This window comes from Phasianus colchicus, chromosome Z (assembly GCF_987193195.1).
Source record: "Phasianus colchicus chromosome Z, bPhaCol1.hap1.1, whole genome shotgun sequence".
Classification (NCBI taxonomy): domain Eukaryota; kingdom Metazoa; phylum Chordata; class Aves; order Galliformes; family Phasianidae; genus Phasianus; species Phasianus colchicus.
The window spans coordinates 34,487,385-34,503,981 of record NC_143476.1 but is presented as its reverse complement, the minus strand read 5'-3'; the positions used below and the strand labels follow the sequence as shown (position 1 = coordinate 34,503,981).

Here is a 16,597-nt window from a genome sequence, read left to right as displayed (position 1 = left end):
CCCCAGTAGGGGGTTAAAAAATATGGCCAGTGCGTAAAGCCAGTGGAGAATGGAGGCTGACAGTGGACTACCGTGGCCTGAATGAAGTCACACCCCCACTGAATGCTGCTGTGCCGGACATGTTAGAACTCCAGTATGAACTGGAGTCAAAAGCAGCCAAATGGTATGCCATCACTGACATTGCTAGCACCTTCTTTTCCATTCCTTTGGCCACAGAATGTAGGCCACAGTTTGCTTTCACCTGGAGGGGCGTTCAGTATACTTGGAACCGTCTGTCCCAAGGGTGGAAACACAGCCCAACCATTTGCCATGGGCTGATCTCCACGCCTTCCCCTGACGTGGCCCAGCTTCGCTGCTGAGGGCAGCCTTGCAGGGTTGTCTTTGACACTTAAATTCCCTAGGGAAGGCACGTGAAAGCATGCAGGACAGCTCTGAGAATAGAATGGGCAGCAGAGCCTGGGGCCCTCGGGCGTGAACTGCCTCCGCCGGGAGAGGTGGCTCGCAAGGCCTGGGGAGCAGCACTGGAGGTTGCAGGGCTCCTCCTCTCCTGTAAAGCACAGACTGAGACCATGCAGGGAGCAGAGCGGCCATCCTAGTGGGCAGCAGGTGGCAGCAATCTGTATTTGGCAGGTCTGTTACTGGACCTGGGTGGTATTAAGAAGCAGGTGTTCTTTCTTAACGGCACGAGACGCGTGGGGGATTGCTGCACCTCATGTGCATCTCCAGGAAGTAAAGGACACAGATTACGTGTATTCAACGTGTGTGAATGTCCACAGAATTTCCGGAAAGGGCCCACCTGCTTTGAGAACTGCTATACGTATTAAAATCTCATCCTTGCTTGAACGGAAAGAACCCAATATGGGGGTCTTGCAGGGGCTCTTTGGTGGCCGTGGGGTTCCACTGGGACCTGCTGTCCGGCCAAAAGTTTGTGTGCTAAGTAGGTCAGGTTCAGAACATTTGAACAAAACATTGTCAGCTGACTAGTTCCTAGTGATCACTTGTTACAGGGCCTCCATTATCAAGCCTAGCAGGGTTCAGTGTAAGTCCCACAGCCTGTGCAATGTTGAGGCTCTGCTTTTAGGCTTCAGATGTCCCGCTTATCTGGGAATAGCAACCTTCCCCGGGCAGAATGCCGCTCTGCTGAGACTCTGAAGTAACTGCTGAAGCAAGGCAATTTGCGCGCACAAAGCAATCATGGATGGCAGACACTACAGAAGATGGAAATTTCTGTTTATTTGCTTGAAGATGGTAAGTTATTTTTGGAAAAACAGCTCTCCCCCAACTCTCCCCTACAAAGATGGCAGTGTGCAGCGGTGGGAGGTTCTGCCTGAGCGCGCCTGGGTGCAGTTGCTGGCGCCAGAAGCAGCGTTTTGGTGTAGGCCGTGATGGCTACGGCCGCTGCAGCTGGAAGCCGCCTGGCGGCTTCCTGACAGGGTTGGCAGGCCCTGGGCCTTCCCACGGCGGTCCAAGAGCCTCGTCTTCTCTCCTTTCCTGTGGGAACCAAGAAGAAAGACGTTCAGCTCTGGGCTGGGGAAGGAGGGACAGAAACGCTGCAGGGCTTCTCTCGGGCCTGTAGTCTGGGGATGTGCTGCCCAGGACACACCCCGCTCTGTGTGATGCCCAGGGGCCCTCGTGCCCAGGCCCATCTGCACCGAGAGTGCCCACCAGCCGGGGGAAAGGTGGGCAGGAGGAGGCCCAGCCCCGCAGCGCAGGGAAGCCCGCACAACAGGTGTGGGGCTCAGGGCCTGCTGACGCTGCTCCTCCCGGGCCTCTGCAGGAGCCGGCACACACTTACTGTTCCCGTGATGTCCCCGGGAGCTGTGGCTTGTTCTGCCACCCCTCTGGTGCTGTCTGCCCTGCAGGGCTTTGGCACCTGTCCTTCCCCTTCAGCCTCTCTCCCAGCTGCCGGTCGTACTCCCGTCTCACGATGTAGGCAGGACGAGGGTCACCCTCCAGCAGGCGGTGGAAGGGGTTCTGCAAAGGCAAAAGAGATTGTCCTAAACAACAGTTGCAAGGAGCTAGGGCTGCCCTTCAGGATGTGGTCGTGCAGGAAATGGCACTGAGGAGCAGAGGGCTCTCTCTGCAACACAGACTGTGCCCTCACTCCCTGAAGCCAAGGGCTGGCACCGGCTTCTCTGCCCGGAGGTGTGTGTGCGGGCCCCAGTGCCTCAGCTGAGGCAGGTGCCTCATGCAGGCTTGGTTTAGTCTTCACATGCCCATGCCCAGCCAGCTGCTGCCTTTGCCCTGTGCTCTTTGCTGCAGCTCCACTCGCACGGCAATTTGCAGGGCAGTGGGCAGACAGAAGATGCTTCCTTGCCAGGTGGCCACAGCAACGCTGCCATGTTCAGGAGCCCTGAGCTGCTCCCCTCCCGAGGAGAGAAGCGGGGGGAACTGCCCTTTCCCTGAGGGCGGTCAGTGCACACTGTACCTGGCTTCTCTCCGTGCTCTGCCTCTGCGTGCACTGCTCGTACTCGCTGCGGAATTCAGCTTCCACCTCCTTGCGCTTGGAGGCCATCAGCACCTGGAGCCGTCTTGCCTCAGTCTGAGCATGCTTCAAGCGTGCTGCCTGCAGGCCAGGGAAACACAACCATTGGCAGCGTCAGACTCCTGGGGCTTGGGCAGGGATCCCTGGGAGGCCAGCTGCTGCTGCCATGCCTGCCCTCCTCTGGAGCCCCAGGAGGATTCAAGGGTGGCGGATCAACGCCTCTGGCGTACCACTCTGGAGGTGTGCTGGGCATCGGCAGCGGGCTTTGCCTGAGTTGCAGCCTTCTTTAGCACTTCAGCATATGTCTGTTCAAGTTCTGCCAGGAACCTAAAGAGAGACAGCCGGCTGAGCTGGTGGGAGCACAGGCTGAAGCAGTTTCTCACCGCTGGGCTCGCAGCCCACAGCTCTGCTCCAGGAGCACAAGCAACTGTGGCTGTAGTCACCTTGCCATTTCCAGGGCCTTTTGGCAAGGGCACCACGGCTGAGGAAAACACCTCCCTGACACAACAAGCCAGAGCATGGTGTGTCCCCCACCGCCTGCCACTGCTCTTCTCCAGGAGGCTCACCTGAACTTAACCCTTCGCTGTTTCTCCTCCTGCTCCTTGCGTTTTTTCTCTGACATCACAACTTGTGATGCCCTGCGCCGAGCCAGCATCACCGGATCATACACGCTCACTGCACGTGGGAAGCAAGAGAACATCACATCATCGTCTTTGTGACCGTGCAGGAAAGCAGCAGTGGCAGAGCTGCTTGGCCCCGCTCATCCACACTCATTGCCATCCCAGGGACAAAGCCACTATTTCATTCTTTGCCCCTGCTGGACACTGGACTCAGCCCAGATCTGCATTCCTCCTGAGCTCATCCTGCTCTCTCTCACCCCTCTCCCAGCAGCAGGGACACACAGGGAGGTGCTCAGAAACTCCAGGGCTTACTGGCTGGGGGTAAGTTCCCCAGCAGAGAAGAGGTTTCCTCATCCACTTCAGGCACATTCACATACCTGTTCGGGCACCCTCGCCCCATGGCTGCGACTGTCTCCGGGGCTTGACGAAAGTCGTATCTTGGCGTGCCTTCGAGCCCTCAACTTCAATTCTGGAAACAAGAAGACACCAGTGGGCTAAAAGGGCACCAAGCTTCCTCAGTGCCTGACACAGAGAACCTGCTGGCAGGGCTCTTTGGGAGCCAGTGCCGAGCCCTTGGAGGACTCTCTGTGGGAGCTGAGGGGCCCTCCAGTCTCCAGCAACTTCTGTCCCCGAGCTTCTGTCGCCTTTGGGCCAGCCCTGAACAGGGGGACCCTCCTCGCTGTCCCCACACCCTCCTCCCACCTCTCTCACTCAGGGCCCACGGCCCACGCACTGGCCCATTGGACTGCCCTGTCCCGGTGGACCGAGCCACGGGCCGGACGGGAACTCTCCAGAGAAGGGCTGCTCCTGCCTAACAACCTGGCCAGGAGAGAGGCCTCAGCAAGAAGCTGCCCCAAAGCGTGAGCTGAGCAGCTGCTCCCTTGGCCGGCTGGCTGCTGCAGGAGTGCTTGCGCTCACCTAGGCAGTACGAAGCAGCCGTCCTCACTGCATCGAGTAAAGTTGTTTTTGCCTCTAAACGCAATCATATTCAGCATCTCAGAGTCCTGCGTCGGGATAGACACAAGTGAGCAGAGGCCACAGACACGTGTCTGTTGCTCCCAAGAGTGGAAAACCTCACTTGAGAGCGCTGCAGGGAGCCCCGGAGGCGTGCAAGCTCACCCCAAGAAGAGCAGGCAGCATGTTGCCTGTCGCATCCATCTGCAGTACGCAGTCATCAAAGAAGTTCATGATGACCTCCTGCCCTCTCAGAGAAAGAATGCCAAGTCTGTTGAAGAAGAAGTCAACTTCCTTCTTTCCTCGGAGGGCCTCAGCAAAGAAGAGCAGGGTCTCATGGATGCACTGCTGTACGATTGGCACGCGGAAGTAAATGCTTTCAGCAATCTCCTGGAAGTCCAACGGATACTCGAATATCTCAGCTGCAAAACAAACACAGACCAACCCCGTCACTCCCTGCAGGAAGGGCAGGTGAGCTTTGCCACCAGCTCCCAGCATGCAGCTATGAGCTGGGGAGAGCTGGGCAGATCAGGCTGATGCCCGGGGCAGGGGCAGGGTGCTGGGACTCTCCGTGTGCACCCTCCGCCTGCACTCTCCAGGTTGCAAGAGACTTTGCTCTTGCCAGGTCGTCACAGGGATTTCAGCACAGCAAAATGCTGAGGCTGTGCAAAGCAAAGCAAAATTCTTCTTACGAGGAATTTTGGTCTTTGGCTCCTTGAGACTGTAAAATTTCTGGATGTGGTGGTTCAGCTGGAAGACGGGTCTGTCCACATCCAGAACCCCATCCTCTCCGGCAGTGGCATGAGCTGGCACAACTGCAAAGCTCCCAATTCCAATATCCACCGCCTGAAAGGTCAAACAAGAAGAGGGAGACATGGCAGCGCTGGGCAGAGGTGGGAAAGGTGCTGGATGACCTGCTGGCCCTGGGCATGGTGTTGTGTGGCCTGCCCGCTGCTCAGGTGCAAAGGGCAAGCTGGGCTCCGAGCAGGAGGTAAGGCTCACCCTCTTCTCCAGCAGCTCTTCCCGAATGTACTTGGATGTGGCCCACCACACTTTGCAGATCTCTGGAAAGCAAAAGAAGGACCCATCACTCTCGGAGGTGGCAACGCCCAACCATTCTGAAACCCCTTCCCCCAGCAGAGGAGAGAGCGGGATGCGACCAAGCTCTCCCTTGCCCTCAACGAGCACTCGTGCTGCTGTAGCTTCCAGCACAGCTCTTGACCGTGCCCAGCGAGCGGGAAGCGCGCACTGCGCCTGGGGCCGGTCTGGAGAGGGAAGGGATGCGCTCTGGGGAAGGGGGTCCTGGCACCGGCAGCGGGCCTGGGCTGCCAAAGCAATCCCTGAGCCGGCGGGCACCACCCGGCAGGGCTCTCCTCGCAGACACCAGGCCTCCAGCTGCCCAGCCCTCAGCTTTCCACACCTCGTCTCCCCTCCGTCTTCGTGAGCACAGCGCTGCCTCAATGGCCCCCAAGCCTTACCCGAGGTGGTGAGGTCCTTCAGTAAGTTAAGCTCCTTGGGATCCAAGGGTTCGAAGAGCAGGTAAGAGAACACGTCAGCCGCCATGCTGTGCAGCAGTTGGAGAAGCGGCGCTCACTCCCTTGCTCCTGCTCCTTGCCCCCTGGCAAGCAGCGTCTCACTCTCTCTCACAGGTTCCCCTGGCCTTCTCCTGCCGGCAGAGCAGCTCCAGCGGAGCAGAGCAGCGCTGGCAAGAACAGCCCTGGCACCTCCCAGGCCTCGCTGGGAAATGTGGCCGGGGGACGCTGGGGACAGGGACTCAGAGCTGAGCCCCATTGTGACGCCGTGACGTGTCACAGAGGGCTGGGGGACCCGCCCACCTCACAGGCCCCCCGCCTCTTGGCCCAGCATGGATGGGGGAGCCCAGCGAGGCCCCCGAGGGTGCTGCGCTGGCGCTTCCGCCCTGCACAGTGTTCTCCTGCTCTTCGCATCTGCTGCGTGCGTGGAAATAAATAGGAGGTGTTACTTTTGGAGCAACCTACGTGATTTTTCTGTGTGTAACTTGCTAAACTTTGTTAGCAGCTGCTAGGGATTTTGTCTGTCAGGAAAACACTATCTGCTGGCCGTAAACAGAACAATCACTGCAGTCTATTACTGAGCTAGAAACAAGGAACTTCATTGCTACTGCACGTTCATGTGGAAGGGGAGAATGTGTCACAGATGCAGTCTCTTGCCATCTTTTCTATATGCCTTTCAGTTGAAGGATGTGAAGCCTTGTTAATGCACACAGAAACCATCTAGCCCAGGGTAGCTGGCTGTCTATGGTTTACCTCCTTTCTGAATGTAGGGCACAAGAATCTTCTGTGTTTTGGTGCACTGTGGTAGCACCAAATTCAGTAAAATGCAAAGAGTTCTAAGCGTTGGAGACTGCTTCACTGTCTGCCTGTTGACCCCAACTTTATGTTCTTAAAAATATCCAATCCCAATCTGGGATTACTTTACCTAATGCCTGGGCCAATTTTACTTAGCTCAGAATACTTAGCTCAGTTTCCACTTTACTCTGTTCAGCAGCTTTGTTTGTGGAAGACCACTTGTCCTATGCTATGTACAGAAATATTCTAAATTTCCCCTGGAAAAACACAATCTACCTCTCACTAGGCTGCATTTTGGAAGATGGGGTACCTGTTCTGCCTCAGAACTCTTCAGGCCTGCCTACCCTAATTATCAGGGTCATCATGTCCTGTCAATCAAGGTGATGGAATGTGTTTGGGTACCCACGTTTTTGTTCATCAGGAGGAATAGCATGTTTGTCCTCTTACTGCTCTGCTCATGGTAGTCAATCATTAACTTCAAAAACTTGTTGGGCAGGTCAAGGCTTGGATGCTGTTGAACATGCTTTGAGTCAAGCATTCTCCAGCTTCTCATGTCTCAGATGGCTGCTTCTGAACAAGCTTTGATCCAAGTATTGTTCCCACTTCTCACACCACCAGGCAGTGCAGAGCTTGTTACCATTGTGCCATGGTGATTTCAATAAAAAAGCATCAAAGGTAATGAGGGGAGAAGGGAAAGATACATGTTAAAATCACACAAAAGCAAAGGAACAAAATGTGAGTGCTGCCAATGCTCAAAACAGAACTCCTAGCCAGGAGGCTAGGAAAAGTAATCTAATACCTAGGCCAACTTTCAGACTCCTTGGGTAATTTGAGCTGGTCCAATTGCCTCATCACGTGCCAGACTTTCACACACAATGTGAAACAAAATGATTACATGCAATATACACATCGGTGTTAAGATTATTAAGATCACAACTGGGGGAAGCACAGAATTAAAAACTACTCTTGCTGTTGGTGACCATCTAAGGAGCATTTCCCACCACTGGAGTTCTCCATCCATCTTCGCTCTTTCCAGGACATGGTGTAACTCTTCTGTATCATGGTTAACAGTAATCCAAGTTTTTTTGTCCATTATCTTGGATGCTTTCTAGCAGTTGGTACAGATTGTCATGTTGCAATAATTTCTTTACCAAAGCAAGATTCATTCCAATTGGGGCAGGTGACAAATCTTGCATTAATGTACAATTGGACCCCAACAACTGATATGATGTAACTGGAACTGAATAATTAAAGTCACGTCCCATAATGTTAGTAAAGTTACAAACACAGATGTTTGAATGACTGCTTGTATCTGCAGTAATATTACCTATGAGTATAAAATTATAAGAGGTTCTCATACACACACATCCTTTTCCAGTATAGACGAGCACTATTTCAGGGGTCTCACTGGGATACCTCTAAAAATGGCCAATATTTTGCTCAGTGTCAAGACAAATATCTTAAGCTGTGATGGTATTACTCTCACAAATAAATCCTTGTTGTTTCCATACAGCACATGGACTAACATCAACAGTTTGCCATTTGTTTCCATTTTGTTGTGCCCATACTCTGTGCTCTAATGAGTAGGGCATAACCCCATTGTGATTCAGTCCCTGCACAGTGTTTGGGTATATGATATGCACCAAAGCATTGCATATTGCTAGGACAAAAGCTGTAGCAAAATCATTAAATGAATCATAAGTAAAATTAACTAGATGCTACCAAGATTGAAATTCTCCTTCAAATTTGTTTGCATTGTCTCAAATCACCTTTCAAATTTCAGTGAGTAAAGCGTTCCCTTTACCTTCTACAACTAAGAGCTAGGAAGACATTATTTTCAGTTATGGCAAGTGCATCTACAATTAACTGGTCTTTTATATTAATTATTTCCCATTGAGATAATACATTAGAAAAGAACTGGTTCCCAGTGCTGATAGGGAAGACTGCAGGATCAAACTCATTAAAGTATAGGGGCTAGGAACCACAGGGTGTTGCTTGAGAACTATTTCATTAATTTTTCTTAAATCTGCACCAGCCGATACGTGCCGTCTGCCTTCCGTACTGGCAGAGTTGGAGCGTTATAGGGTAACATACAGAGTTACAGAAGACCATCCTTAACCTATGTTTGCGTTACAGGCTTTAGACCCGTTATTCTTTCTAAAGGTATGAGATATTGTCGCTGTTTCACAGCTTCACTCCCTACTTGGACAGTGGGTTTTTTTTTAAGGGAGTAATTGTGAGTCCACTGCAGTTTCCTTCCCCTGCCCACACCTTTGGATTTATTTATTTTTCATCATCAGCTGTTAACAAATTCACTGACACTTTTATATCTGTTTCAGAAGTTTTCAACTGCAATCCTAATTTAACTATTAAATCTCTCCTCAGTGAATTAGTCTCTGCTTCTGGCACATATAACAATTGCCCTGTGACAATTTGATCTTCCCATTTTAATTCAGTAGTCTCAAAAAGTTAAACTATTATTCCTGATCCCTCCAGCCCTGTTATTCTTAAGGTATTCCCAGTCAAGTCAGGTCCCAGTATTTTATAAGGTAAAAATGACCACAAATTGATCAAACTGTTCTGCTAATCCAATAGGATCTTTCATTAATGATTTCATTTCCCTTTTAAAATTTCTCATTTCTCCACTAGTAAGTAGGGAGTTTATATATTCTCTATCTCCTGTTATCACTGGCAGTTCCCTTAGAAGATATGTGGAAATGTGAGTGGGATTAATGGGGTTAGATTTAGGAAAAGGAGAATTAATAATATCCCTTTTGCATTGTTCCAATTCCTTCTCAAACTGGCAGAACTTTTCCTTTTCAGCATCAGCACTAATCACAGCATTCAATTCAGGTGGGCTGTTAAGGGGCTGATCTTAGCCAATACCCTCCACACTGTCAGCTCCCTCCTGTAGTTACAAGACTTGACGCGAGGCCAGGATGGTAACGGGAACCTCGTTCCATAGAGGAAAGCGAGTGAGTTTAAGCCTAGAGAAAAGTACAGGGAGTAAACAGCTTAAAGAATCCCATTTGGGGTTTCTCTGTTCTTCCTTACCTACAGAATTTTGTCTAGCCATGATTAACTGCTGTACTCCCTAAATCCAACAAGCAGCATATGCAGACTCATCCTCCAAAGCAAAACAATAAAACAATAAAATAATAGAAAAGAAGTTCTACTGTTTATGTGCACATTTGAAGCCTGACAAAGGCAATCCTTGTCAGACGCACATTTTGGCCAAAATACTTATTCCCCTGCAATTAGTTATTCAGGCCACACAACAACACAATATCTAAATCATTTTCTATTTATCCGTATCCCTGGTTCTCTTCCAATTTTTCATTATAATTCGCAAGGACTTATAGCAGGCACTGCCATGGGGGCCCTCTCTCTGTCCCCCACCTTGGAACTCTTATTTCCCTAACTCTTATTTCCCATTTTCAGCAACCTATGTGATACTGCAGGAACTACTTTTCTGCAGCATCATGCATGTCAATTCTCAGTTCTAGGAAATGAGGCGGACCGTCAAGCAACCCTTCATGTAGGACATTCACGTACAGCATAAGAGTCCCAGACCTCGACCTCCAGGGCAGTACTTAATCACACATGATTATGCTTGCCTAGGTCTGCGCACAGAGTTGCCAGGAATTATCAGGTCAATCACACAACACCACAGTGCCTCCTGTCCATCCCTGTCCCAAAACTGTTCACAGATCTTGCCTCTAAAAAACATCCTTGGGTCCAAACTGGCTCCATGAAGAACAACTACTGCCAATTCAAAGGGACGCAGAAAAATGAGCAGGGTGCTGTAGAGGCAGAGGCTCACTGCAAGTGATGTTGTTTCCCAGGTTTCAGCACCAAACTGGGAGAAACTCTGTACATTTCCACACTGGGCAGCAACCAGGAGTTAGACTTGTCACAAAGAATTCTAGAAAGATCAGTACGAAAGTTTCAGAGGTAAAGAATCCCCAGTGATGCATACTGTCTGAATCACTTTATCTAGATCAAATTGCCATAGTTGGGAGCTAAAGTTTTTCTGTCAGAAAGAATAAAATGTCACTGTGTGAAGAGAGTAATGCCAGATATTCTAACACTTTAGATATGTCCCTGTTTGCTTCTGTTGAAATCAGTGACTAAACTCCCAGTGGCTCCAGTGCAACTCTTTAGCAGCTGAATATTTTGGCTTTATTTATTTTTTTAAATAAATAAATAGTTTAAAATGAAAGAAGAATGCTTGCTTTGTTTCCTTAGTTCAGTTCAGATAGACATAGCTCAGGAAAGTGATTACTTTGAACTAATCCTTGTTACAGCAGCCTAGAAATTAATTTCTATTTTGACAAAATGAAAGAGCAAAACATGAATTGAGATGGATATGCAGGGTAGCATTGAAATGTCAGGGCCTATTGATAAATACATGTCAGACAGCAGTACACCTTCAGACAACAACTGCTGTGGCAATTGCTTAATTAAGATTATCACTTGATTCATTCATTACAGCCATTACAAGTACCTTGTGCCTTCACCCGCACAGCCAGCAACATTTCCTGACTGGTCTGGCTCATTAGCAAGAAAAGAACACATCTAGTTATTCTCACTCCACAAAAAAGAAATGTGTTGACCATATTCAACAGTCTCAAAAGCATTATAGCTTTGAAACACTGACTTAGTGAAATTTAGAAAAAAACAAACAGTTTGAAAGCCTTGCTTGAGACAATTGAAAACATAGCTTTCTGTCTGTACTGGAATTTATATAGACTCAGTGCCCACCACCAAGTTTGTCTGGTGACTACAGTGATTCCAGAAAACAAGCTGGCAGAAAGCAATGAAAGACCTATCAACTGAAAAAAAAAAAGATTACATTTTCAGTAGTATTTGCTTTTTTTTTTTTTTTTTTCTGTATGGGTTTTGTTTTTTCATTTCTTAGTTTGTTGTTCATGATTTCATGAGCTTGATTTTAAAAAGGGATTCAGGGAGACAAAAAAACTAGTGAAAGGAAGAAGAACAAGAAAGGTCCTTAAGTTTAGTACTGACAATGTAAAAACATTTAAGGGTTAAAATATTTAAAAATAAAAGTTACGTGCTTCCTTTGAATCAAGTAATGTTCTTTAGACATGTATTTTGAAAGAGGAAAGGATACTATTAAAAAATCTTAATACAAAATGACACACAACAAACATAAAATGATTTTGCTTTCCATTTCTTTAATTATAAGAACTGAGAAGAAATGTCAAAGCACAGAATCTGCAGACTGGAAGGCACCACTCCTCCTCAAAATAACACAGAGAAAAGGCATTGCTAGCAGTTCTCTGCAGTAGAAGAACTAGCACTAACATCCATACTGTCACTACTCTCAGCTTGTCTGGGTTCAGGTTTGAGTGTATCCAGGTCCATTTGCCCAGTTCATCTAGAAGGCTGCTGAATGCCTTTCCTACCTGCCATCCTGAGGTGCAGACAGTCTTCAGAACTCCAAAGAAAGTGGCCCAGCACTGAGTGAGAAAGAGCAAGAGGTATTGTGACTGCAATCACATAGATGTTGGTGCAGTCTGAATGTGTGATATTCAGTGCCCTGCTGAAACATTTGGTCATTATAGTCCATTAAGTCTTTAAGATAAATATTTGAGAATGCTTGAAATTTGCTGGATACAGAAATTATATAAGCAGGGGGAAAAAAAAAGAAAAAAAGAAAAGAAAAAAAAACCCAGTAGGATCAAAACTGAAAGAACAACCATCATTTTCAAGCAAATGTTCTAAACACAAAAGTTAAAAGTGAGTGTCACAAAAGAAGTTAGAAATTGATTTTTTAGATCCACTAAAAAGAAAAGGACAAACAAACTTGTATTTCATCCATCATACTTTATTCGGTGCCAAATTTTGTTCACCATATTACATTTCCTTATTCAATAATACATTCTTATTAACTGTCATTATTTTATTCAGCAGCAGCTGCTTGCAAATCTTTCACTGCTGCATGGTAAGAACCTGACAGAAGAGTTTTAGCTGGCTCCAATTGCTCTGCTTCTCTGTTCAGGAACTGCACACATACTATGTCTGTGGTAGGATGCTATGGCAACATTATTAAACTTAAGGACAGAAAAAAAAAATTTTTCTCCTGTAGAAGGGATAATGCAGCAGCCATGGAAACTACTACTTGATCAATGTACAAAGCTTTCAACAGAACGTGGGAATGAAAACATGCCAAAAGAAAGTTATCGTCAATGAAACTGAAGATATACTTCTTGAAAAACTCCCAAGTCTCTTTAGTGGATCTTCTCAAGCTCAAAAGTTGTAGGATACAGAGCAGGACCTGTAAAGAAGAAAGCTTCTTTGGTATGAGTTGTGCTTACAAAAAAATAAAAATAAAAATAAACAAAACCTTTCTTATTAAAATAAGTACAAGTTAACAAGGACAAATAGTGCTCCATGACTGCTTCTAAAGGAACAAGGAAAGGGACACGGTATAGAGCTGAGAATTGCTGCCTCTTTCTGCACTGCCTTGAAGAAACAGAAAGAAATAAATTTTTGTTGTGTGCAAGACAATCACTTTATGATGGGAAGTTAAGGGGTGTTTCAAGGATGTTATGGCAAAGTGTGCAGAGCTGCCTTTATTCAATACCAAATGCTGCAATTGCAAGTATTATTTTCTAATTAATGCTACCAAAACAGCCTTATGCCAAGCAACTGAGTAGTATAAGAATTTTCTGCCCTCTTTTTATTGGTTGTAATAAAAAACATTAAATATTATAAGTTTTTCTTTTTTTGTTTAATAAAAAAACATTAAAGATTAAAACAAGCTTTGACATAAACAGACAGTAAATATATATTTTAATTGTGACCTAAGAAAATTATTTGCTCAAAGTAGCCCAGGGAAGCAAAAATATTGCTCTAACATGTACTGTACACCCAGCATCCTTGGGTGTAGGTCTCAAAAGGTGCCCTTGTTGAAGCTCATCATGTTCCTCCCCATTCAACATTCCAATTCACATATCCAGCTCCAGCTCCCTGGTGCCCCTTGGACTGTCTACCTCATTCCAGAACTTTACCCACGAGCTGAGTGGAAGTTTTACTGTGCAGGGTTTTCCTGCTACTTCACTAACTTGCACTGGGCAGTACAAAAATAATTAATTTAATGTGAAATTACAGTTGTGGAGGGTGCTGTTTTTCTCTAGTTGTAGAAAAAGCAGATCCGCATGAGCTGCTGCACTTTCACATGGCCATAGGGGGGCTGAGAGAGCATGTCTGTGCCTGCCTGAGGGCTGGATGTGGCCGTGCCTGGTGCCTATGGGCTGGCAGCTGTACCCGTGTCAGCACTGATGGCAGCGGCCACGGCGACGTGTGGGAAGCACAGCGTGTGGAAGAACAGCCAGAAACAGACATTGCTGAGCGCTTTATGCTGTCTAAGCAGGGATTCCATGCATGCGTTTTGAAAAAGGAAAAATGGATCTTGCTGTGCACTTTTCTTAAATACACAGGAATGTACTAAAAGGATGACGTTGTGATCTCATTGCCTTTAAAAATCCTTGGCAAACTTTCTAATTTTGATAATAGCTAAAAAAAGGCAAAGTAAAAATATATATATATATATTGCCAAGGATTAAAATTTTAATTTCCTGGGAAAAGATCTGACAATAAAAATATATTTACATTTAGAAATCACAGTGTATGACCAGTGAAAACATATAATGTCTGTAATATTACAGAGAAGAACAGAGTCATAGAACAGATGATGGTGGAAGGGTGCTCAGGGTTCATCTGTCCTGACCCCTGCTCCAGTAGGGACACGCAGAGTAGGGTGCCCATACCCATGTTCAGTTGATTCTTAAAGGATTCCCAAAGAGGAGATATCATATCCTCTGTGGGCAACCCGTGTCACTGTTCTGTCATCTGCACAGTAAAGAAGTATTTTCAAAAAACACTATTTGCCAAAAAACATATAAATCAGCTTCTGCTGCATCAGCTCCCTGTCCTCCCACTGCCCAGTGCTGTGACACAGAAACATGAGAACACACACATCACCCAGCTCAGCAGTACTGCTGGCCCTTACCTCCTAATTCATTTTGTTTTGATAATTTCATATGCTAGGGCAACTTCTTTTGATTTGGGATTTTAAAACTTACTACCAATGCATATTTCTAATAAAAGTTAATTCCATTTTGTTTAAATTATGTACTGATCTCAGGATACAATGAATTCTTACTAAATGTCACTTCCAAAAAATTGAAAATGTGTGTGTTATTTGGATCATTATTAGTTTCTGTGAGTTGCCCTTTTCTTCTTCAGAAATTTCTCAACCATTTCTAGGTATAGTAGTTACTCACTTCTATTGAAGATGAGAAATTCAAATAATGTGGTGCCTTATATGCTGTGAAAAGAAACTGTAGGAACAAAGAAATACAGAAAAAGAGAAATAATGAAAAGTACCAACTCTGTGCTTGATTTTTTAGTACTGATAGAAGTGGAAGTTGGTTGATCAGCTTGATACATGTCATGCTTTTTTTTTTTTCATTTTCATTTTTTTTTCCAGGAGAAAAAATACAATAAATACATCAGAACACAATTTCTAACATCCCTTCTCCTTTTCTGTCTCTCTCCTCTGCTCCAAACGATGCATGTGGAAGTAATTTATGGCTGAAATATTTTCCAGTGTGACATAAATAATTAAAGCACTAGTATTCATTGAAGGAATACATTCATTTTGTTCTCTGCTTGGAATAAAAGCAAGCAGTTGCTTCTTAGTCATGATGGGACAGATTTGGGCTGATTCATGGTAGTGTAATCCTTACAGACACAGACTATTTGATTAGGAACATAGTTTTTACACCTGCTGAGAGGTAGCTTGTTGCTATCTACTGTAGTGCCTGCTATCTTTCTTATCGTGGTATCAGAAACAGACATACTATGGCAGCAGAGTCCAGATGTGATCTGCAGCGTCAACTGGTAGCCCCTGTGTATTACCTGCTGACCTTGTACACTAAGGCTCTACTTTAAAATCCTTTGGGCCCACTTAATTTTTATCTTTTTCTTTCTTTAGCAAAAAGAAAAGTCAGTAAATATTTTTGTCACCTTATTGTAATTTCCATGATTATCTTTAAGGGCTTACATGACATTTTATTTTTTACCTCTTTTGACATATTGTTATTGGCTATTTAAATGCTTTTAAAAATGTTTTTCAACAAATCATAACAAATGAATCTTTCAGTCTAACACCTGACACTTGAATCTCCCCAGCAACAAAATGCTACACCACTGATGACTGTACCTATCATCAGAGGCAGATACAAATATTTCTTCTTACTGAGTGATTAAATTGAGAGCTTGGAGACATCGCTCAGTTCTTCAGCTTTCCATGGATTATTGTTCTGGCTCTGAGTGGTATCTCTGTGCTAAACTAACTGAAAGCTCCAGTTCTGTTGTTCTAAAGTACAGACAGGCATGGGACTAAACCACTCACTCTGAACATGCTTCTTATGTTTGCCAAAATTGCTCTCCTAGTGCAAGTGAGATCAATTAGAGGAAATGCTCCAGAGACATTCAAACACACCAACATCTCAAGCATTAGAAATTCTTATTGCCTATAAACATGTAAGATTCACTGCAGCTCTTCTAAGAGGAAGCAGTGTTTGTTGCCTGAGGCATCATAGCAAGGACTAAAATTCATGGTGAAATATATGTCAGAAGAATCCATGGCAAAAGAGCATATCTGGGATTAAAGGAAGAACTTCTGGTAATAATTACAGCTTGTTCTCACTATTGTTACTTGCCTGAGGTAGATGTCATGTTATGATACCACTCTTAGTGTTTGGATGATATGAACTTCCTGCCACACATTATTTCATGCTTTGTCTGTTATTGGTTGGACTTGAGAAATGGCATGTCAAGGGAAAGGCTAGAAGATGCAGGGAATCAATAATGATTTGAATATTTGCTTGAAAGAAACTGCTTGACACGCAGGAGAGAAGGGATGCCGTCCAAGACACCTTGACAGTCTTGAGAGTTCAGCCCACGCAAACCTCATAAAGTTCAACAAGGCCAAGTGCAAGGTTCTGCATCTGGATCAGGACAATCCCAAGCACAGAGGAAGGCAGAGTAGAGAATGGATTGAGGAAGCTCTGAGATGGACTAGCGGATGACAGTTGATGAGAAATTCAGCAGGAGTCAACAGTGTGCCCTTTTAACCCAGAAAACCAGCCAACAAGAGTGACCAACAGAGTGATGGA

General features: G+C 46.0%; 1 protein-coding gene and 1 pseudogene across 2 annotated transcripts; both read right to left on the bottom strand.

The window, feature by feature from the left end:
- Positions 1–1,213: 1,213 nt before the first annotated feature.
- LOC149912836 (uncharacterized) lies at positions 1,214–5,878 on the bottom strand. Of its 2 annotated transcripts, XM_090131809.1 has the most exons (11): positions 5,538–5,877; positions 5,062–5,123; positions 4,752–4,905; positions 4,225–4,481; positions 4,024–4,109; positions 3,483–3,574; positions 3,052–3,160; positions 2,716–2,812; positions 2,429–2,566; positions 1,796–1,974; positions 1,214–1,491 (listed from the first exon to the last, which is right to left on the bottom strand). In XM_090131809.1, exons 1-11 carry the CDS (start codon positions 5,620–5,622, stop codon positions 1,290–1,292), a joined length of 1,461 nt encoding a protein of 486 aa, XP_089987935.1. In that variant the 5' UTR covers positions 5,623–5,877; the 3' UTR covers positions 1,214–1,289. The 2 variants fall into 2 exon arrangements, with proteins under 2 accessions (XP_089987935.1, XP_089987934.1); XM_090131808.1 differs by having other exon boundaries at positions 4,752–5,123; positions 5,538–5,878.
- A 1,018-nt stretch (positions 5,879–6,896) lies between these two features.
- On the bottom strand, positions 6,897–8,722 carry LOC149912835 (uncharacterized; annotated as a pseudogene).
- Positions 8,723–16,597: the final 7,875 nt, after the last annotated feature.

What these genes read in the sequence shown, in the direction of transcription:
- LOC149912836 (XM_090131808.1), bottom strand. Translation starts at nt 5,622, where the DNA reads ATGGCGGCTGACGTGTTCTCTTACCTGCTCTTCGAACCCTTGGATCCC. An exon ending in GAAGGACCTCACCACCTCGG is followed by an intron (nt 5,124 to 5,537) that starts GTAAGGCTTGGG and finishes TTTGCTTTCCAG; the next exon opens with AGATCTGCAAAGTGTGGTGG. An exon ending in CCGGGGACATCACGGGAACA is followed by an intron (nt 1,492 to 1,795) that starts GTAAGTGTGTGC and finishes TGGTTCCCACAG; the next exon opens with GAAAGGAGAGAAGACGAGGC.